This window comes from Elgaria multicarinata, chromosome 18 (genome assembly GCF_023053635.1).
Source record: "Elgaria multicarinata webbii isolate HBS135686 ecotype San Diego chromosome 18, rElgMul1.1.pri, whole genome shotgun sequence".
Taxonomy (NCBI): domain Eukaryota; kingdom Metazoa; phylum Chordata; class Lepidosauria; order Squamata; family Anguidae; genus Elgaria; species Elgaria multicarinata.
Window position 1 is genome coordinate 24,299,166 of NC_086188.1, and position 22,070 is coordinate 24,321,235.

General features: G+C 44.0%; 3 protein-coding genes across 3 annotated transcripts; 2 read left to right on the forward strand and 1 right to left on the reverse strand.

Moving 5' to 3' along the window:
• On the forward strand, positions 1 to 9,624 carry SRSF9 (serine and arginine rich splicing factor 9). Its single transcript, XM_063144195.1, has 4 exons — positions 1 to 489; positions 6,101 to 6,270; positions 7,865 to 8,037; positions 9,090 to 9,624. Exons 1-4 carry the CDS (start codon positions 248 to 250, stop codon positions 9,231 to 9,233), a joined length of 729 nt encoding a protein of 242 aa, XP_063000265.1. The 5' UTR covers positions 1 to 247; the 3' UTR covers positions 9,234 to 9,624.
• Positions 9,625 to 10,614: 990 nt separating this feature from the next.
• GATC (glutamyl-tRNA amidotransferase subunit C) lies at positions 10,615 to 14,853 on the reverse strand. Its single transcript, XM_063144196.1, has 4 exons — positions 14,741 to 14,853; positions 14,402 to 14,568; positions 12,986 to 13,089; positions 10,615 to 12,127 (listed from the first exon to the last, which is right to left on the reverse strand). The coding sequence occupies exons 1-4, from the start codon at positions 14,837 to 14,839 to the stop codon at positions 12,018 to 12,020; spliced, it is 480 nt and encodes a 159-aa protein (XP_063000266.1). The 5' UTR covers positions 14,840 to 14,853; the 3' UTR covers positions 10,615 to 12,017.
• A 73-nt stretch (positions 14,854 to 14,926) lies between these two features.
• On the forward strand, positions 14,927 to 19,091 carry TRIAP1 (TP53 regulated inhibitor of apoptosis 1). Its single transcript, XM_063144197.1, has 2 exons — positions 14,927 to 15,132; positions 18,375 to 19,091. Exons 1-2 carry the CDS (start codon positions 14,983 to 14,985, stop codon positions 18,456 to 18,458), a joined length of 234 nt encoding a protein of 77 aa, XP_063000267.1. The 5' UTR covers positions 14,927 to 14,982; the 3' UTR covers positions 18,459 to 19,091.
• Positions 19,092 to 22,070: the final 2,979 nt, after the last annotated feature.

Below are 22,070 nucleotides of genomic sequence, written 5' to 3' on the forward strand. Positions count from 1 at the left end.
GCCAGTGAGGGTGTGCAGATGTGGTCCCTTTTTTCCGCGCGCGCTGCTTTTCCTCCTCCCCTTTAAGCGGAGTTGGGCATTGCTTCTTTTTTGTCCTCCGTCCGGCAGCGTCTGTGGTAGGGCCTGAGGGGGCGGCGGCGGCGGCCAAGGCTAATTCTGACTGACTGAGCGAGCGAGCGGTGTAGGCCGCCGCGGCGGTTGTGGGTGTTGCGGTCGCGGAGAGCGTGAGGGGAGGAAGGGAAGAAGGATGTCCGGGGGCTGGGGCCGGGATATGATGGACTACGGCGGCGGGGCCGGGATGTCCGGAGGCGGCCGGGGTAGCGGCAGTGGCCCGGGCGACGGCCGCATCTACGTGGGGAACCTGCCGGCCGACGTGCGCGAGAAGGACTTGGAGGAGCTCTTCTACAAGTACGGCCGCATCCGCGACATCGAGCTGAAGAGCAAGCGCGGCCTCGTGCCCTTCGCCTTCGTGCGCTTCGAGGACCCGCGGTGCGTGAGGAGGGGCGGGACGGGACGGGACGGCGGCCGGGGGGCTCCCCTCAGGCGGCGAGGGAGGCAGGGCCGGCGCAGGCAGGCAGGCAGCTCCCCTCGGCCCTCTCCCGCCGCGGCGCGGGGCGGCGCTGCTTCGCACAGCCTCCGCGGCCCGCGCAGCGCAGGTCCTTCTCGCCTGTTCCCGCCTTTTACGAGGGCGGCGCCGCCGCCGTTACGGCTCGCCTTCCCGTGGCGCAGCCCTGCCCGACCCGGTGCCTCCAGATGTGTTGGGCAGGACTACAACTCCCTGGCAGGGCGATGCTGCTGGGAGTTGCAGTCGCCAAGCTGTGGAAGGCTGTGGTTGCGCGGCCTTGGTCTGGCCAGCTGCGGGAGGACCGGTCCAGGCCTGCCTCGAGGCGCTTCCAGGGCTAAAACCGGTGCTGGTTGATAGGCGGCTGGCTGGCTGGCTGGCTGGCTCTCAGTTTTCCAAGTAACTTACTAGGCGTAGCTCCGGGCTTGTGTGAAAGGCTTCAAAGGGAGGAAAAAACAACCCTGATTTTCTCTCCCTTTTATTATATATTTGTTTAAAATATTTCCTTTCATCACATCAGAGATCCCAGGGCAGTGTGGAATGTAAATGATAAATGGTTTAAAAATCTAATGCAAATGTTAAAATCTAATGAAGTACAATAAAACTCATATCCAATAGCCATAACTGAAGACAGCAACTACAGTTTGCATTTCAAAGACTGAGAGATTATACACATTCATAGGTGTGCGCATCACATTTCATTAGGATGTGCACCCAGGGAAATTTATTTATTTTTAAAGGCGAACATTTATTGAATTCTCAATCATAAAGGATACTATTTTTATTCATTTATTTATTAAACACTGCAAAGACTGATGCCCTACTCTGCGTTCAGCTTGCCTGGCTGTGGGAGTGCCATTGCAGGTGAGGGAGGGGAGGAATGAGAAGACACTCCTCAACCCCAGCATTGGTGGGGCTTTGTGGTGACGCTGCAGACATAGCAAATTCTCACAAGGTGATACTAGTGTTCCGGGGGCTCCCAGCAGAGAGGAAGGGTTGCAGCAGAGCAGCCAGAGGGCCGTTTCCGCTGTGTCTGGATCCCCGTATGGATCCCTACTCAATGGGCCCCAATTCGGTGCTTATTGCTTGAGACATTAGGGTGTGCCTGGGCACCCCTTGCGCACGCCTATGTACAAGTTTAAAATGCCTGAGCAAAAAGATACATCATAACATCACTGCTCTGGAATCGGTCCCAATGTGGAGTGGTACGTAAATGTTGTAAATAAAATAAAAGAAGCACAGTGCCAAAAAATATTGTAAATTAATAAAAGATGTACCTTTTTAGGGAGGGCTTTCCAAAACAAAGAATATTCCTAGCAAAGTTGACAATTTTCTATTTCTACCTCAGGATGCTAATTCTTAGTTTGGCAGGGTAAAAATTAATACTTATAAGGGTTACTTTCTTTACTTAGTAAATGTGTGTGCTATCCTTCAATTTAGAATTGTCAGTATGGTTTGCAAAAACAACAAAATAATTTAAAAACAGTGTAACACATAAATAATTAATTTTTTAAAAACCGCACACAGAGCAGGCTGTTATTTGGCAGTTATGCAGTACTGCAGGGCATTCAGAGCACTTCACCATAGATTGTACTATAATTCTTACAAGAGTCCAGTAAGGTAGGATACTATTATGACCATATTGTAGATGTAGTGGGGGAGTTGAGGATAAAAGGAAGTTACTTGCCTAAATCTGGCACAGACAAGGCTTGAAGCGGGTTTTCTGGTTCACAGCTGAGACTTTACAGGAGCACTTGATATCCCTGGGTAGCTCACTGGTTTGATTTACTATTGTTCTAACCTAAGCCATTAAAATGGGCCTATGTACTAATGTGTTCATGCCAAAAGTACAAGCCTGGTTGGGTCTCTTGACAAAGTCAGTGACTTTAACCTGTGCTTATAACATCACTATTGTTATTGGGTAATAAAAAAAAGAAACCACTGCAAATGTTCTTAAGCTATGCAACTCGTTTAAAATTTAATTTTGGACATATCTCTTAAACCTTCCTGAGAAAACTGAGCCCACTTCAACAGGATTGCCACTAACACACACCCCTCCATGGTGCTCCTGTTGAATGTGGAGGGAGAAATTCCTCCCAAAAGCAGAAAATATGAACTATTTGTCTAAACCAGGACTTCCTCATGCTTTCCACCTGATCTCTCCCTCCTCCCAAGAATCGTCCACTCACAAAAAGAGTTACTCTCTTTTTGTGAGGGGCTCTGCCATGTCTTTTGTAAACTGCCAAGAGAGCTTTGGCTATAGAGCGGTATAGAAATAATAATAATAATAATAATAATAATAATAATAATAATAATAATATAGCACAACATGGTGCCCCAATAAATCCCTCACAATACCTCTACAGACCTGAGCTCTGGAAGGCATTCAGCCCTTGTGGTCTGTTCAGTGTGATAGATGTATTTTCCCCTGCCCCCTCCTTGCCTCAACATGCCTTCCCCAGAGGCTTTGAGCTTTCCATCTCACTTGAGTCTTATCACTTTGCTCCTATCTGCATCCTCTTCTCCCTTCCCACATCTCCAAATGCTGCCTGCCAGAATTTTTACATCTCTCCTTTCTGCTTTGCTCCTCATTGCAAGAAGTGCAATACAAGGTATAAACTGCCCTGAGAGCTTCGGCTATTGGGCGGTATAAAAATGCATTAAATAAACAAACCAACCATTGACTCACAAGTTGGACCTCAATAAGAACAACCTCCTGATCCTTGAAATGCAGGTATCACTGCCTATTTGTCAGCTTGAAGTTCTGTGTGCTGCTAGTTACTATCATATTACTTCGTGTCATTGCATAAAAGCCTGAGAATGTCAAAAAAATGCTGTGTGTATGTTGGATGGTCCCAAAAGTTTGTGCCCTATGTGCAGGTGCTTTCCAAGATAAAGTTGTTAGTACACAATGACACAGGCATACTTCATTTTTTTTTTGAGATACATCTATTCTAGTTAACACCCACCTTTAACAAAATTATTGTCTTTTGGAGAAACAGCATATTATATAAAAATAAGTACTACACAGGTGCAGAAAAATATACTGTATTTTCCCACAATTCTTCCGTTTTGAGGTGAGATTCCCTCTCAATAATTTTTTTGTGAAATTGTCTACTTTTTCTCCTCTTATCCCATGTCCTGAAAAACATTTCCTAGTCTCTGTTTTCCCAAGGTGTGGTGATCTACTTTAACATAAGGAGCCTTTCATAACATCATTTAACCTGATAAGAGTGAGGGAATGCCTTTTCTACCTCAGAAATGATTGTTCGGGGTGGGTGGGTGGAATCCATAAAGTAAAACACACTGTAGAATGGCTTTATTTGTGATTAATGTGCTAGGTATAGCAAGATTTTTCTCTGGACTGCCTCTAAAGACTAATGATACTCAACTTTTAATAGTTTGCTAGTCCTTTTTTGAGTTTAGGCATACCAACAGCATTCACAACGTCACTGGAATGGAGACCTCATGTTTATAAAATGGGAATATTTGTTTCTCTTACTTATGCAGTGAACAGCTGTTGATTATGTATATGTTACATCTGCTTTAAAATATGTACCAATCTGATTCAAACTAATCTCAACAGAGAACTTGGATTATTGGGAGGTTTCAAAGTATAAATAACAATAGCAACATTTATGGATGCTAATCAGGTCATTTTCTTAAATTATTGAAGTTGAAGTGATGCTTTGCTCAACACTGTTTGTTATCCAACATCATAGACCTTGAATTCCTAATTTGTTGAGTGGGGGATGGATGGTCTGCAACTTAAGTTAGCTCAGTTACACACAAGTCACTCTTCATTCCTAACGTGGCCAACCCTGGTGCAGGGAAGGGAGTCTTGTGTTGGTCTTGTCAAGAACGACATGAGGTTTTTTTAACTACCACTGCAACAAAGATGCTGGTGTGAAGTAGACCATACCTCATGCTCAAAAATAATGGCTAAAATAGCGTTTGGAACATTATTATTTGTTTTAAAATCAGAATTGTAGAAAGAGGGAGTGGCCTTCTAGTTCAGCCTCCTTCTGGATGCAGGAAATCCAGAGCCATCCCCAACAGATGGCTGATCAGCCTCTGCTTGAAGAGCTCCAGCTCGCTACCCCACCGGGTGTTTGGTTCCATTGTGGAACTGTTCTTGCTCTCAAGATAGTTCTCCTAATGCTCAGCAAAATCTACCCTCCTCTAACTTCTAAGACCATTACATTTAGTCTTGCCCCTTGGGAGAGCAGAAAAGTCTTTGCCCTCTTCCCTTTGACAGTCCTTCATGTACTTTGAGAGTGCTAAATGTTTCTAAAGAGAGCCTTGGCTATTGGGTGGTATAGAAATGTAATAAATAAAATTCTCAATCTTCCCTTTAGGATAAATTTAGCCACTACCTTCAACCTTTCCCCATAGGATTTGTTTTCCATATCCTTAACCACCTTCATTGCTCTCCTCTTAACAATCTCCAATTGACATAGTACTCTATCAGGTCTGACTAGTGCAGAATGAAGTGGAACTGTTATTTGGGACTTGGTAACTATAATTCTATTAATACATCCTAAAACTGCATTAGCATTTTTTGCAAATGCAGTACATTGCTGACTCATGTTCAAATTGTGATCAACTACTACAGTCCTGAGATCCTTTTCACACATGCTACTGTCAAGCTCAGTGTTGCCCATCCTATACTTTTGCATTTAATGGTGTGTGTTTTTGTCCTAAATGCAGAATTCTGCATTTGTCTCTGTTTACTTTCACTTTACTAGTTTCACCTCAGTTCTTAATTCTACTAGGGTCATTTTGATTTTTATTCCTGTCTTCTGAAGTGTTAGCTAGCCTTCCCAGTTTAGTGTTGATAAAGTTGTTGATCTGAACAGTAGTTTAAAATTCCTTTCACCCCTTCAGAAAATAGCATACTGAATGAAGTACTAGTGATTTCCTTAAAAGTTTAGAACGGATTGTAGAGTAGCTTCTTAAATTTAATTTGCCTCTTTAAAGTAGCTTTGCTTTGGTTAATTGGCACTGGCTCTTTGAGATAGATGAAGCAACAGTGCCTCAGGCACGAAATTTTGTTAATCTGATTACTACCTTCTTGATTCTACTCTAGAGAGAGTAGCAAGTCAACACAGTAATTGGTGTTCGGAAAATAAATGGGAAGCCCCTGGTGATATGATGCCCTGATGGTTGTAGCTATAAGGCACAAAATTCCTGAATTACTTTTTACAACATTTCCCCCAAAGTGAATAATGTGTACAATCCATATCGTTCAAATAGGAGAAGCATCTCTATCACTCACAAACTTGAAATTTGAGTGATATTTCTGGAGCTGTCCCAATGGCTGGACCTTAAGGCACTTGAGAAATGAGATGAGTTCAGATGGATCTTGGCAAGTGCTAATATCTGCCAGCTTAGAAATTGGGAGTCTGCAACTCTTTCAGTCCTATTTTTCAGTATTTCTGTATTTAAGCTTAAAAGTACAATTCCTAGTACATTGCATGTTCCTCACAGATCCTGATGGAGCACTCCTAAACACAGAAATATATTATTTGTTCACAGAGATGCAGAAGATGCAGTTTATGGAAGGAATGGTTATGATTATGGCCAGTGTCGCCTGCGTGTTGAGTTTCCCAAACCTTCCAGAGGTCGGGGTGGAGGCTTTGGTGGGGGGCCTCGTGGGAGGAATGGCCCCCCTTCACGGCGTTCTGAATTTCGAGTCCTTGTTTCAGGTATGTTTTGCGTTCTGTACTTCATACTGACTAGGATCCATCCTGACGCCATGCCTCACTCATACTGTGTTGGGGAGAAGGAGTTTCTTGCTGCCATAATAGAAGGTTTCTTCTTTAATACAAAACCTGTGCCTGTGAAGGAGTTTTTTCAGAGCTGCGAGAGGACCACACACTGTTCTGGTTCGATTCATGGAGGAAATCTCTTTGCTTTTGGAGTTCATCTTGGTGAATGAATGGTGAGCAAAAATTTCATCTGTAGGCAGGTGTGAACTCAATGGACTTGGAAGTGGGCAACTGTGTGGGTGGGTAAAGGGAAGGAAGAAGAAGCTGGGGATCATTCCTGTAATGTTCAGGACCAGGAGGAAAGGGTCTCAATAACTTCACATAAACTAAAATAACCTTAAAGCAAATGATGCTGTGAGACAAATGGGAGTCTATTAAAGATAGAGCTATGGCTGGTGCTGCAGCAGCTGCACATTACTTTGCACCTACGAGGAGAGAAAATTAACCTGAATTAGACCCCTTAATTAATAACCATATGGATTCCACAGAGCAACTTTGACATATCCGGAATAGATATCTATTTAGTGAGTTGAGAGAGAGAGGTGGAAAAGTCCTCTTACTGGAGACAAATGGAAGTATTTTGGAGGCTCTGCCATGGTGATCAAATCTCTGGAGAAAATTCAGCACTCCCTGACCAGATTTATGGAATGGTCCACTTAAAACAAACTCAAAAAACTTGTTTATTATCATGCACTACTTAAATAAAATACACTGAACTAACTTTACTTCTCTGCATGCTACTGTGGCATCGTGGCTAGAAATGTGAGTGCTCCCTGTGAGGAAATCTCTGAATTGCAATCTCTTCAGCTTTGCAGCAGGACTTGAAAACAAAAGTGTTGAATCCCAGGTGTACCTCTCCCACACAGAAGCCTGGGAGGGCAGGGAGGATGTCTGGAAAAAAAAAACCTCTTGACTTTTGGCATGAATGTCAGAACTTGCCTTGCTAGAGAGTATTATGAAGCAATCTTGAAAACTGCCAGGAGCAGTGTCTTCAGAATATGATGTGGAACAGGGAAACTACCTTTGCTTATTCTTAGTAAACAAGCTGATAGTTAAATACAGGTACCCTTGCTCCGCTGTTCAAGGATGAGCTATTGGAACCTAAGGACCCAAAATCATACTATTAGAAGGGGACTATCATTCTTGGATGGGCATCTGATGCTGAGTAACTAAGTCGTACATGGAGTACAATCTGCCCAGTCAGAGTTAGGGGTGATATTAAGTTTACATTGGACCAACAGGAGGATTCCTCTGAATGCCCAACACTCTGATTCCTAGAGCTACCTAGGGGACTACCTTGCTGTCATGGAGGGCTCATCCACTCTGGAATGGAACTTAATTGCTGTTCTTTGGATCCTTCTGTTCTTATTGTAGCACTGACTCTCTGGAATAAACAGGAAGTCTGGAAATGGTGGAGCCTTCAACACACTGGAGGGACCAGTCAAGGTTGCGCAGCCATTCCCGGCATAGCCTAAGCAGCTGGTGTCATCTCTTTACATGGTCTCTTATGTTTTGTGTTCTCACTGCTCAGGGCTTCCTCCATCAGGCAGCTGGCAGGACCTGAAGGATCATATGCGTGAAGCTGGTGATGTATGTTATGCAGATGTACAGAAAGATGGAATGGGGGTGGTTGAGTTTCTTCGCAAGGAAGACATGGAATACGCACTGCGTAAACTGGATGACACCAAATTCCGATCTCATGAGGTGGGTTCCTGCCTGTGGGTGAAGAGCATGTGCGTGTGCCAGTCATGGAGGAACTTACGTTAACCTGTCCTGTTGTGATGCTCTCCAGAGGCTCCAGGGCACAGCCTAGCAATAGTCTTGGAATTGATGGCTAATGGTAATCCTTGTAGCATGTTAGGAAACCAGCCTAAGAGTTGTTGAGGCTTTGTGAAACCTGCCCCATGATGGCGTGGTGTGAGCCCTGACAGCAGAGACCAGATTCTGTGGTTTTGTTCCAAAGTTACATGGAAAATGAGCATTTGGATGACTTGCCTCTGACTTCTTCTGGGTAAGTCGAGTTGACTTGCTTTGACAGCCAACGGCTGAACAGAGATTGCTACTGGCTGTTCTGTTTGAGTAAGCTTAGCTCACATTGCCTTGGCAGCCAGAGGTTGTATCAGCAAACTGCAGTGTTATTCCCCCGAAGAGCTGATGAGTAACTATAATGGTTACTCCATAGCAGTCTTTCCCACCTGCGCATGGAACCTCTTCCTGTGGTGGTCTCATGATATCTTTGCCATAAACCAGTTTTTTCAGTTTTGGGGCATTGCTACCTCAGTTGCAACCACCTTCTTCAAGTAGCTGGCCTGATCTGCTGAAACCACCCCCTCTGTCACAAATGGAGGCTGCTTGCTGTGGAACCTCTCTCCAGAACCTGAGCTGCTGAGACAATTAAATTAAGATGAGCTGGTGAGAGGGTTCACCAAGGCATCTAACTATGCTGAAGGACTGCACTAGCTTACATCTCTTTCCCTCTGACAATTAAAAGTTGGAAACTGGCATCTTCACCATTCTTAGTTTCATGGGGACAGAACTCAGCTCTTATGTAACTTGCCCTTTCTCTGTAGTCCTCAAGGGCCAGGCCAGAATTGGCATAAGGCAGCAGTAGGAGGATTCGTGCTGCCTGTGTGTGAAAACTCTCCAGCCTTGAGCCACTTGTGCATTGATTTCTGATCTCCATTTTTGGCGTTCATTCATTCATTGACCACAGCATGTTATGCCAATGTTTGGGTTTTCTCTGTTTTAAATTCCAGGGTGAAACATCCTATATCAGAGTTTGTCCTGAAAGAAGCATCAGCTATGGCTACTCGCGCTCCCGTTCTGGTTCAAGGAGTCGCGATTCTCCATACCAAAGCAGGGGATCTCCACGCTACTCTTCTCCCTTCAGGCCATTCTGATTGCACCCAACAGGGACTTCTAAAAATGTGAACTGAGCTCTTTATTTCTGCTCAGAGTTTACATTCCAAAATGGATGGATATAGTCTTTCGTAGGAAGCCTTGTTTTTTTTTTCCTTTCTATTCAATAAAATCTTTTTTTATTACTTAAAAGTTTTTACTAGGGAAGTGTTGGTAATGAAATACTATAAACCATTGCCACTTAAAACGTTTTGTTTGGATAATGTAAATTGTTTTTGTTTCTCCTTCTCAATGAGGGGAAATCAGCTTGAGAACTAGTATGTACGCGTTAATGGTTTGTCTGCTGGATGGCGCTTTAAAGCAGTGGAGCAACCTGTATGGCTCAGCCTGTTGTGTTTTGAAATATACTTCACGTGTTTCTGTAACTCACAAGTGGGTGGCTTGTCTTTTTGTGCAGTGAGAGACTGGAAAGGTGGCGTAAACAGCTGAGCCTGGATTTTAAATTGCTTTCTGTTTACTGGATTTAAAATGCTTTTAAGTTTTGCCTATTGCGCAATGTGGGTGTTGTAGTGAACACATCAAAGAAATATTTAAACTTTTCTAAAAGCCCTGTACAGTTCTTTACAAGCTGTCTAGATACATAATTTCATGAATACCCAAGAAAGGCTTGACAGCAGCCAAGGGAATACGGTGGATGAAGGCGTTGTTGGAACAGGAAGCCTAGGGCCTGAACATGGCTAATGGGATAGGTATAATCTCTGCCTGAAGACTTGGCAGACATAGCGTTGGGGCTTCTGTGCTTCTCAACAATTGCAGTTTGAACATTTGCTAAAGCTCTATTAAAGTCCCATCAATACTTGACCTATACAAGTGATTTTCTGCTGTAGTTAACTTGTAAAATGAGGTATTTTATTTTAAACCTGTAGGACACAGATGGTTTTCAGGGGAAGATACTATTGCATGTGTGAAGACTTACTTTCTGGCTAGCCTGCAACTATAGAGAAAGTGCTTCCAACTAGTGCAATGTCAAGCACTGACCTTGAAAAGTTTTTTGAGACTTGGCTCAAATTTACAGCTGCGAAGAGGGCCTGGCACCAGGTCCTAGACCAAATTAATAACTTACTGTGTTTCAGTGTATACCAAAAAGATGCTTTGCTGTATCATATTAAAGCTGCAATCCTATGCTCACTTACTTAGGAATAAATGCTGTTAAGTCAGTTGTACTTCTGTGCAAACATGTACTGGGTCAGGCTACATGTGCTCTACATAAAGAATTAAGTCAAATAGATGGAAGAAATGCATTTCAGTTCAACAGTGTCTGTTTACTAGATACAATTCAGTAGTATACTGAAACTTATTTCCTATGCCCAGTTAAAAATTGCAAGTACAAACTTTTCCTACTGGCAAGTAAGGACCACATGCTGCACTGGCTTTTTTATTTTTCATACAGAGCCAAATATGAATAATCTACTTCAGTCGTCTTGCAGGGTGTTTTGCACCAGGTCTCATGAAATAACTAAGCAGCAACATCCTACAAAAAAAGCAACATGTCAATTATGAGAAATTCCACAATTTACGAGAACTTCCACATTTTACTAATTTGCTGTGTTTCTCACACTTTTGTGTAGTTATTAAAATGCTGGGTCCTTGTTTACATGTTTATTGATCTGTGAAGCACTCACAACACACTGTTCTGTGAAAGCTATCATTTCATGATGAATTTTCACATACATACAGGATTCTTGAGTAGAGGAGAAAAATAAAACATTCACAGCATTTATTGCTGCACAGCAGTAGGGGTAGTATTGATACCATTGTTTCTCCATATCTTGGCAGATGTGGACCAGCTCAGTGAGTCTTTCAATCTGGGTAGGAAAAAAGTGCTAGAGATCGGCATCCCTCCATTTTAAGTCTATCCTGAGCTAGGCATGAGTGCAGGGCCCATGACAACACCCCTTTCCCCCAATCGTTCATTGTTTGGTGTTTTCTCAGCTTTTTCAATTCCCCCCCCGTTCTAAAAGGTTTACATTCAAATATGCTGGTTTTGTTTGTGTGCCCCCACCAGCTTTTGCCTGTGGCCCCACCCATCACTGGAATATAGGCTGAGAGCTCAAGAGCGTCTCCCAAATTGAATTTGGCCCTCAGGCTGAAAGAGGATTGACACCCCTGCCTTAGTGACACAACCTTGTGGCAAAATACTCTCCTCTCGCCCTCTCTCATTGGGCACCTTCAAGGATGCTGCAGGTCCATGAGAGCCTGCTTCCAACATTTATTTCAATCTGTTTGTCACAGCACACCACAGGGCCAAGCAAGTGGTCTTGCAATGTGCTCGCTGTTTAATTTACAGTTTAAGAGACTGGTGAGGTTTGGAGTTTTGGCCTATTAGTTGCCCACCCGTTCCAGATCCAGATTCGTAGCTTCTTTAAAATTGAAGGTGTGCTTTTCTTTTCTGTGAAGGTAATTAAAATGTTTTAGCCACAATCACACACAGGTACATCCAAGCCCCACTGAAAACGGCACGATTTTAAGTACAGCAGGCTTAACTTTGGTCTGGAATGTTGCCCTCATCTGGAGTTGTAAACAGAGTTGGATGCAGCTTTAATCAGATCTATTTAAGTCAATGGGAGTTCCATTGATTTCAGTAGGTCTACTCCATGAATAATTAGATTCAACCCACAGATAATATGTTCAAGAACAGTTCTTAAGATGCAATAGACTAAACCAAGGCAGTATGTCAATGGCAGTCATTTCAGACAAAGAAAATGGAAGTTGCAGAAGGATGTGATGAAAGATTTAATTCCAGGTGCAGATGCATAGCCTGGATTCTAGGTACTAAAAAAGTCAGTGGTGGCATATGGAGTAGGTTCTTCTGCTAAGGATTCTTCCCTCCGCAGAAACGTCTCTCTGTCTTCCAGCTTTGGTAAAGGGATGTTACCTAATGCAAACAATAAAATTGGTTTGGATTTATTTCCAAGTACAGGTTTTACTTTGACAACTCCAGTCATTCTCCTCTGCAACCTAGAAGTGATCTTTGTAGTACAATTAACTCTGATGTGAAACTGTCAATTTTGCCTGCATTTGTGATGGGTAAGGAAAATGGGTGAGTCCACTGCTTCTCTGTAGGTGACCAGAGCTGTTGTTTTCCTTGCCAGCTCTTCCCATACTCAGCTGCGTGTGTTTGCTGCAAGTCTGTGGAAGAATACTCAAGATAGAATCCTGCTTTCTAAGGATCTCTGATTTCAGTTTTAAATACCTTCCAGTCCTTATGGTGGCAAAAATGCATTTAGAATGTGGGCAATGCCTTATAAATGCCCAGAAGCTAGATGGGTTTCTGGATAAGCTTTCCTAGTGGCCTGGAGGGACTAGCAAAATTAGTACTATTCAGAATAGCAGAAATTATGCAAGGTTTTTTTGTTTATTCGTTCAGTCGTTTCCGACTTTTCGTGACTTCATAATATGAAAAGTTACTCTTATGTGCATAAATTGGATATGTTTATTTGTGGCATTTGCATACCACTGAACATAGTAAAATCCCTCAGTGGTTGCAAAATCCAGGGTTGCTAAAGGGTTTTTTAAAAGCATGGATTACAGACAGCCCTGCCCTTATTGCCTCCTATATAAGGATATTAGCTGAACTGTTAGGTTGTAGTTCTTGAACTGAGGGGATCTAGGAAGCATCAGTTGAGAAATTAGTATACACACGTGTGCACAATCACACTGGAAAACATTAGGAAAGTGAAGTTCAAGCATCTTACAGCAAGGACTTAACTGCATGCACAAAGCAAGCTAATACCTGGTGGAGCTACAAAATATTCTTCCACCATCTGCTTAGCGTTCTTCAGTAGCTCCTCTGCACAGTTGCCTTCTGTAATATTATCTTCCCTGAGATACAGCTGCCTGGGGAACATAAAATTTATTACTCAGCTTCCTTGAGGTAGTATGGGAAGCACAGAATCAAAGAAGTGCACAAGAATCAGGCCACAACACTTGACCTCATGTGGCAAGATGTAATGAGGTGTGTTAGGTATAAGTTACAGCCTTCCGGTTGCACTTCGGATAGTGGTATCATATTTGCTCAGACCCCTTATTTTTTCCATCGAAGTTAAATGTATAATTTGTAGGGCAGGGGGGAAGTTTTCTTCCCTGTTCTGCACTATCTACTATACACACTATTTGACTTTGAATTAATTGGCTATAATGACTTCTGCAAGATATGATTTGAGTGTTGTTCAGACTCCTTTATAGAATACGGGAATATAGAGTAGCAAGTTCATAAGATTGCAAGAATTATGAAGGTTTATGTAGTCCAGCATTCTCTACCTAGAATCATAGAATAGCAGAGTTGGAAGGGGCCTACAAGGCCATCGAGTCCAACCCCCTGCTCAGTGCAGGAATCCACCCTAAAGCATCCCTGACAGATGGTTGTCCAGCTGCCTCTTGAAGGCCTCCAGTGTGGGAGAGCCCACCACCTCCCTAGGTAACTGATTCCATTGTCGCACTGCTCTAACAGTCAGGAAGTTTTTCTTGATGTCCAGCTGGAATCTGGCTTCCTTTAACTTGAGTCCATTATTCCGTGTCCTGCACTCTGGGAAGCTCTCTCAACTGCCATTGTTGTTGGACATCAGAAACATCGCTAGACTTCCTCCTAACATAGAAGTCCCCATCTATAGGCTGATGGCTATAGACACTGGCAGAGCTCCATGAATTTTTTGAATCCTTTTAGACTCTACTACTTGGGAGTAAGCTCCACTGAACTCAACAGAGCTCACCAAAGTAAACATGCATAATCTTTTACTAAAGCTAGCAACTATAGCAATTTTAATTAAAAATAAACAAATAATTTCTAGGCTGCCTTTCAGGGAAGGAGCTACATCTTGTGATGACTCTTCTGGATATTTTCAGCCTTTTGCAGCACAAGAAATTTTATTCAGTCCAACAGCTACATTTATATTTAAATTGGAGATTATATATATATATATATATATATATATGCGCCTGTGGCCTGTGCAGGGGAAACAAGCAACAGAACTAATCAAGAGTAGAGGGCGGATCTATACAGACCAGTAAGTAAACTGAGGGTGGAATCCTCTGCATATTTAGACAGAAAAAAAGCCCTACAACTCCCAGCATGGCTAGCTGAGGCACGCTGAGAGCTGTGGGGCATTTCTCTCTCCACATGTGTAGGCTTGTGCCCTTAACTGCTGCTTACCTGTCTTCCAGTACTGAATCCATCGGCTCCACTCCGTCCGTATTAACAGTATGAAGCTGCTCAGCAAATCCAATTGCTTTCTCCAAACGATCCACACCCTCCCAATTACGAAAGTCAACGAGCGCCAGACGCTCCAAGTGATCCAGCAACTCCAAAGTTACTTTTTTCTTCAGAAAGAGAAAAAACACAACACACAATATATTTATTAGGTCCTGCAAGGAAATTTTTCACCAAATGACAATGTGAGGTAAACAGCTATTTCTTTCTGAAAACCCCCATTTTTTTAAAAAAAAAAAAAGTACGTGGAAGGAGCTTTGTGCTGTGAGCCCCTCTACTCACCCGGCAGGATCCCGCTTCCTCGGCCGGCGCGGAGGGGATCCCCCTGGGAGAAGCCCCCCGAGAGCCAAAGGCTGCTCGGAGGACGCCGTAGGCCCACATGCCGTCGGCTCCGGGCTCCCACTTCCGGGCGCAAAAGCGGAAATGGCGGGTGTGGCTGGCGCCGCGCTTCCTTCCGGGCGCCCCGGCTTCGCGGGGGCTGCTGCTGCTGCTGCTGCGTTGGTCCGGCTGCCGCCGCCGCCGCCATGAACAGCGTGGGCGAGGCCTGCACGGAGCTGAAGCAGGAATACGACCAGTGCTTCAACCGCTGGTTCGCCGAGAAGTTCCTGAAGGAGGGCGGCGGCGGCGGGGACCCCTGCGTCCAGCTCTTCAAGCGCTACCAGCTCTGCGTCCAGGTGCTTACCTGCCTTCCAGTACTGAATCCATCGGCTCCCCTCCGAGGGTGCCCCTGAGCGCGCGCAGAGTGCAGTGCAGAGCGAGAGGCTTGAGCCAAGCCCGGGGGTCAAAGCGGCGGGTCATAATTCCCGCCGCTTTGCACGCGAAGGGACTTCGGGGTCCTTATGACGTGGGAAGCCGTGTATACTGTCCCGAGCAACTTCGGGGAGGGACTGGATAGCAATGTCCCATGTTCACAAGGCCCCAGAACCCACCCCTGGGTTTTCTGGCGAAAGAGACTTGGGTTAAGGCTGGGAAAGGTCTCCAAAATCTCCATCTGAGACTTTGGAGCGTTGCTCCCCCAACCACCTTGGGCAAGTGGGCGCATTTGGGATGTTGTGAAAGGGGTATAGGCACCATCACAAAAATAGCTGCTGTCACAAGACACCCATGTCGCAGAAAGGGAAATGGGTAAGGCTACAAGACAAGGAACCTGCCCAAGGGCCAGAAGATAAGGCAGAGGTGGGGTCTGAGCCTTACGATACAAAGCTGCTCCTTTGAACCCACAGTTCTCTCTCTCTCGTTCAGGACCACCCCCTTTCAACACACGCATGCGCGCGCACACAGCCACTTCAAGTCGCCCTGAGCTTTCCTGGTCTCCTTCCCAGCCTCCCCACTTCCTTCTCTGACTCCCATCGGGTCACCCTCAATTTCCCCCTGGGCCATTTCTAGCCCCTGGAGCCATCCCTAAGGCCTCCCACTTAAGAGGCAGCAGCGATGTGCTCCGTCCACTCCTTCCTTCCTGTCTGGGTGGCTGGGAGCTCAGAAGTGATGACCTCCAGTTTCCTGAATGAGCAGCCTTGACAGTTTTATTTCCCCCCTGCCAAGTGGCTTGTTCTGGTTACATGCTGTATCAGCCAGTGAATGTACTTCTAAAATACGCGGAAGAATCATTGTAGGTTATTCTGCCACTACATGTGATGGAACAATGTGTTCCTTTTCTTAAAACAAACAGAATTTGAGGCATGGTTCTATGGAACTCACTATCAGTTTCGAATGAAGTTGCCAATTAGGCCTCACTGTTAGGGAATGCTGTCTCAGCTATAAAACCTTTAACCACTACCATGCAAATAAAACCTCTATACCTGAAAGAAACCCATTAGCCTGGTTCATATAGCATAGGCATGAGATTAATGCCACTGCTAGAAACAACCTCTCAAATGGAACAAAAATTAAGATGTTTATTAAGGGATATTATTTACAAAAATAAATAAAATGTCACACTTTAAATAAGAGGTTGAGATTGCTTAAAGGTTCTTGAATTAAATGTGCAAATAAGTAAGGGTGTCTTCCCAGCTAAATAAACTCTCAATACCTTTTCATTTGATTGTAAGCCTATGCGGCAGAGTCTTGCTATTTACTGTTTTACTCTGTACAGCACCATGTACATTGATGGTGCTATATAAATTAATAATAATAATAATAATAATAATAATAATAATAATAATAATAACCAGATTTCCCTAAACTCAACCCCAACAATTCTTCACCAACAGCGACAGACACTGCGCACTAGGCTGATTGGTGAAATTCACTCTGGTCAGACATAAAACAGGAGCCTAAAATGTATTATGTATCACTTGGTTTGCCCATGAGATTGTCATGTTTGGTCTATTAAATTTTAAAGTACATTTTATCGACAAGAGCTATTTCTGTTTCTGTCCCTCCCTCCACATCTTTTAACTAGCCAGGCCCACACAGCAGCCATTATCTTCCTAGGGCACGTCCTCGGTGGGAGCCATTTTATGGTGGTGCCCACAACAGTTTCTCAAATTCCCAAATGTGCCCACAGGTCCAAAAAGGTTGGGGACCCCTGCCAGGAGATCTGAAAGACCACCTCCTCCCATATGAACAAGCCCGTAGTTTAAGATCCTTTTCGGATGTCCTTCTGCATAACTTGGAACCGAGGGAGGCTAGGTTGGTGGAGAACACAGGACAGTATCTGGCCTATGCAACTGTCTCTCAAGGAAGGTTAGAAAGGCTCCTTCTTTACGCAGTTTTACCTTTTTTCAGCTGTTTAAACTGACATTTTAATGCTTTTAAATAGCTTTTTAAACTGTTTTTAAAACTTTTAACTTGTTTTAAGTTTTAATTGTAAGTTGCCTTGGGAGCCCTATTTGACTCATAAATGTATAAATAAAATTAATAGAAGTCTTGTGGTAAAGCTAGGAAGACAAAGAGGATTGTTTCTACCTCTTGAGTATTTGTTGTTTCTTATAGGGCACCATCAGCATCCACAACCTTTTACTTCTTGCATATAAAGTTCTGCAGACAGATCCCTGCCCTCAAGAAGCTTATAGACTAAAGTAGACAATGGGGAGTAAACAGAGCGGAGAGGGAGAGACAAAAGCAAGGAGGGAGAAATATGTGAGAAAGAAGTTACATCTACTAAAATTATTTATTTAAAAGATATGCTACTTTTTAGGCGGATTTTGCAATGCTGTTTACGTAAAGGTTAGTGCATGAAGCATCAATAAAAATTATACAATAAAACAGAAAAGACAAGCACCTCTTTATCTTGAAGAAGCTGTTTCTGCTTCTCCTTCTCTCAGTGCACGGTGGCTCTTCAGAAGCACCTTTGTGGCAGCAGTTGGGCTCAGGAGGAGCCCCTTGGCACTGAAGGGTGGCAGCTCACCGAGCTGGGCCTTCTTCTCACACCCACACACCCATCCAGGTCCAGATGGAGGAGGAGGAGGAAGCAGCAGCAGAAGAAGAATTTAACTTTTGTAAGAGAGCTTCGGCTATGGGGCGGTATATAAATGCAATAAAAAAAGTAAAAAGAAGAGTTTTAGAACTGCAACCTTGCTTACAATTGGGAAATGAGGATTAAGGAGTTATTTTATTTTATATTATGGTTTTATACTGTTGTTTTATACTTTGAATGGTTTTAATTTTTGTGAACCGCCCAGAGAGCTCCGGCTATTGGGCGGAATAGAAATGTAATAAATAAATAAATAATAAATAAATAAGCTAAATGCCTCATGAAAAAGTGGGTCTTGAAGGATTTAAAGCAAGAGGGATGCAGCCCCAAGTCTTAGAAAGGAGGACTTGGGCGAGTGGTGCTTTTAAATCTTAAATTTTGCCATCGTTATTGTATGGATAATTTGAAACCTCAAGATTAATCTGGAGTTTCAGATTATATCAACACATGTTCCACCATCCTTGGAGTTCTTAACTTCTTTTTCTCCCCTCCCCCTTGCAGAAAGCTATTAAGGAGAAGGACATACCCATTGAAGGGCTGGAATTCATGGGCCCCAGCAAAGGAAAGTCTGAAAACTCTTCCTGACTATGATGGCACCAGAAAAAATATCTCTTGAACTTTGAAAAACAGCTGTGCTAAAACTACTTGGCTGCTGAACAAGGTTCTACCTAGATTTTCTCGGTGGATGGTGAAATAACAAGAACTCTTCTCCATGGCAACATCTGCCCCACAAATACAGGAGGTTCAGTTTCACTGGCAGCTGTGGAAGGGGACATCTTCATGTATGGGGAAAGGGACTCTGTCAGATTTACAACTGAATGTATTTCTAGCAATGGTATCAGGTAGACCCTGGTTTATCAACTGATTGCTCTTATTTATGTAATCTTAACTGTAACTGTTAAAATGAATGTCAGGGAGTCTGATTGATGTGTTCTGCTGGAATTTTGTTTCCTTAATTTTTTTCTGTTCATCAGTGCCACTTAAATCCTTCCTCTTAGGGTGCAGTGTTGAACGATAAATGATGCAGCATTCAAGCGAAATGATGGTACAGGACGGTTGTGACTTTTTCTGAGGAAGATGGCCTCATGCTATGCATGCTTGTTATTCAAAGTTTTGTAAAATCTTCCATTTCTCTGCCATGCTTGCAAGCCTGAAGAAAACATTTTAGGTGTACAATGGCACCTTTTTTCCGAAGGGAGATAAAACCCACGCTGAGAATTTATCCTCCACTTGTTTGATTTGACCAGTGAACATGAAGGGGACCCCTCCCCCTTCCTGTTCACAGAAAAGGAACCTTCTAAGAATGTTATGTGTACCCTTAGCTTGTTTTTTGAAAAGAAGGTGCTATTACTCCTTTCTATGTCGTGCACCAATGCAGTGCATTCTGGGGTATAAGCCTAGAAAATGAGGGAAAGTTATGCACCGCGAGATGCAAGTGTAAAGCCAATTCATTTCACATAGCCAAAATAATAATTAGAGTGAACCAGCTGCCTCTATAGATCATGAAACAAATTCTAGAACTGAAATAATAGGTGGTTGGTATAAGCAAGTATCTCAAGTCATAAATCCTTACTGTACTAGTTTAAAATGCAGTGTCTACTCAACCTTACTGAGGCAGCTGGTTTGAGAGCCCTCAAAACTAGGAGAAGCCCTGCTCTCGGTAGGGAAGCTTTGTTCTCCCTGTCCTGCCTTTGTTTTGTTTGTTTGTGGCATCTTAAGAGATGCTGCCCATCTGTTGCAACCAGTCATGTTTTTTGCTGCAGAAATTGGTTTTAAATAGAATGCTAATATGTAGTGTGACCCCCCATCCTGTGCGCCCTGTTAACGCCCTCATTAGTTTTAGATTATGAGACACAGGGTACACCTCTGAAGTGGGTTTCCTATCAACTTGGAACTTATCAGCAAATACCATTCCTTCGAAAAAGGCAGTTTGGAAGGAAGATTCCTAGGTATGAAAAACTTAAAATTTGGAAGCAGGCTTGCTGCTTTCACCTTGAACAAAAAACACCTGCACAGGTTGCTAGATGCATTAGCACAGCGGAATGGGTGAATCTACAAGCATATCTTGCAGCCCCCTCTGCAGCTGCAAGAATGCTCTGGTTAATTTTTAAAAACAGATTTTAAGGGTCCAGCTCTAAAGGGAGAAGGACCCGGCTGGACAGCTACAGCAGCCCCCCGAATATGCCTCTGGGCCCCATCCTGACATAGTATCCCTCTGCAATGCTCCATTGGGTCTCAGAAGCATTTGGGGGAAAGATGGTGGCTGCAGCCACCCGTCTCGGCACTTCTCTCAACGCTGAGCTCTTTAAAAAAAGTTATGCTCCACGTGTCAGCATCGCCTCTCTACAAAGTGCCAGCCTAGTGGGACACCCCCACCCACTTACTAGGAATATGGGTTGGTGCTGAAATGCCCAGCTTCACTTTTTTCCTCTGAAGGCCCAGCCCTGAGAGCAGCAGCAGGCTGGGCAACTATCGCAACAGCCTTTCCCTGCTGCTGCTGCTGCTGCCTGCCCATGTCTTGGTGGGGTGCATGTGTCTGCAGAGGGCATCTTGCCCAGGAGAAATGGCCCATGGGCCTAATAAAGAAAAAAAAGCTACCCTAGATTTGTGGCAGGTGTGAAAAGTGTTCTTGCAGTAGAAAGTGCCTTATAACATGACTTTATCATCTATGTGCAATAATGGAAGTTAAATTAGGAGAATAAAATACAAAACTAGCAGCTTGTAGTGGGCTTTACGGTTTTGTTTTCGTATTGCTTTGGATCATGAGAAGAGGTAGACATATTTCTGCATCACTGTTGCCGCCTGAGGACAAGCTTCTCCTGTTGTGCAACTGTGACTCCTTCCCCAAATTGGCAGTAGAGTTAGTGGCACATCTTAACAGAATTATTACACTGAGAACGTGGCAGAAGCACTCCAAAAGCACGATATAAAATGCTACTGTTTGTGATGTGTTGAACTAGAAGGAGGTGAGGCACCTTCTCCACCGCACCCCACCACCTTGAGGGCTACATTCCCTTGGGCACCTTCGCAATGGCTGCCTGCCAACAGTGAGAGGAGCTGGCTCCCCTGCTCACACACATCCCACCCCCTAGTCACACATAGCCATCGTCCCTCCGCCTCCCCTCCTGGCAGGGCAATTAGACTTGCGCTGCCCCTGAAGACACAGGCCTGCAGCTTGGGTGTACTTTTGGATTCAGCCCTGAACCTGGATGCCCACGTCTTGGTGGTGGCCAGGAGGGCATTTGCAGTTAAAGCTAGTGTGCCAGTGTGATGTTCTGCCTTCACCTGAGATGCCCACAAGCTACCCTGACAGGGTGTTAATGAGGCAGAAATTATAGCTTTGTAAATCTGGGAAATTAGCCCCTTACCCAGTGGATTACCACTGTATTTTCATCTGGACCAGTAAGTGATTTGGGGGCTTTATAGAAGTCTGATCCACTATAACCCCTTCATTTCCCAGCTCCCAAAAGTATGTAGTCTATATTACAGATGGATGGATGGAAAAGTAGGGGTGCGATTGGTGAAACCGGGGGGCAACAGCTTGCTAGCCCATTGTTTCCATGTTATGAGATCAGAAGCTAAAAAAATGTGTACAGTTGCTGGATCCTGGCCCTTTCTTAGATAGTGGAAAGGTAGGCTGCGTAAGGTCGCACAGTTCCCTTTGTATTCCATAGTTAGCCATGTCAGAGCCTTGAGCTATCAGCATCACGCGTAGATGTGCCGCATTGTGGCACCATTTCAAATTTGGTACCGCCATGCCTCCTTGCATGTTAGGTCTGTACAAAGTATTTTGCGGTATAGACAAAGAGCTTTGTCTAGGATTTAAGTTTCTGATGTGAGCTTCTGCCATTCCAGCTGTCATTCAGGTGATGAATGAATACACAATCTCAGACTTGTTATAATTCACGAGAAACCATGGAACCTCCCCATAGCATTGTAATTGCTTCATGACCGCTGGGATGGATGAGTCTGGGAAAGACAATGTTAGGGCTACATCATCTGCAAACATGTTTACAAGATGGGTGCTGTTATTTGCCATCAACCCCTGGATATCAGGATCTGTTCTTAAAGCTATGGCCAGAGGTTCCATGGCCAGGGCAAAAAGCAGGGGAGACAAAGGGCAGCCCATACCATTCACCAAGTCTTCAGCTGAGCCTCCCTGATAAAGCCTCATTAGAAGGCGAATGAAAGGTCCAC

Bases quoted from the DNA above. Each gene is read 5' to 3' on its own strand.
- GATC (XM_063144196.1), bottom strand. From the start codon at position 14,839: ATGTGGGCCTACGGCGTCCTCCGAGCAGCCTTTGGCTCTCGGGGGGCT. The intron at 14,569-14,740 runs GTGAGTAGAGGG...CTCTTTCTGAAG, and splicing joins AGGAAGCGGGATCCTGCCGG to AAAAAAGTAACTTTGGAGTT. The intron at 12,128-12,985 runs GTATTAGCTTGC...TGTTTGCATTAG, and splicing joins ATATTTTGTAGCTCCACCAG to GTAACATCCCTTTACCAAAG.
- SRSF9 (XM_063144195.1), top strand. From the start codon at position 248: ATGTCCGGGGGCTGGGGCCGGGATATGATGGACTACGGCGGCGGGGCC. The intron at 6,271-7,864 runs GTATGTTTTGCG...CTCACTGCTCAG, and splicing joins ATTTCGAGTCCTTGTTTCAG to GGCTTCCTCCATCAGGCAGC. The intron at 8,038-9,089 runs GTGGGTTCCTGC...TTTAAATTCCAG, and splicing joins CCAAATTCCGATCTCATGAG to GGTGAAACATCCTATATCAG.
- TRIAP1 (XM_063144197.1), top strand. From the start codon at position 14,983: ATGAACAGCGTGGGCGAGGCCTGCACGGAGCTGAAGCAGGAATACGAC. The intron at 15,133-18,374 runs GTGCTTACCTGC...TCCCCCTTGCAG, and splicing joins GCTACCAGCTCTGCGTCCAG to AAAGCTATTAAGGAGAAGGA.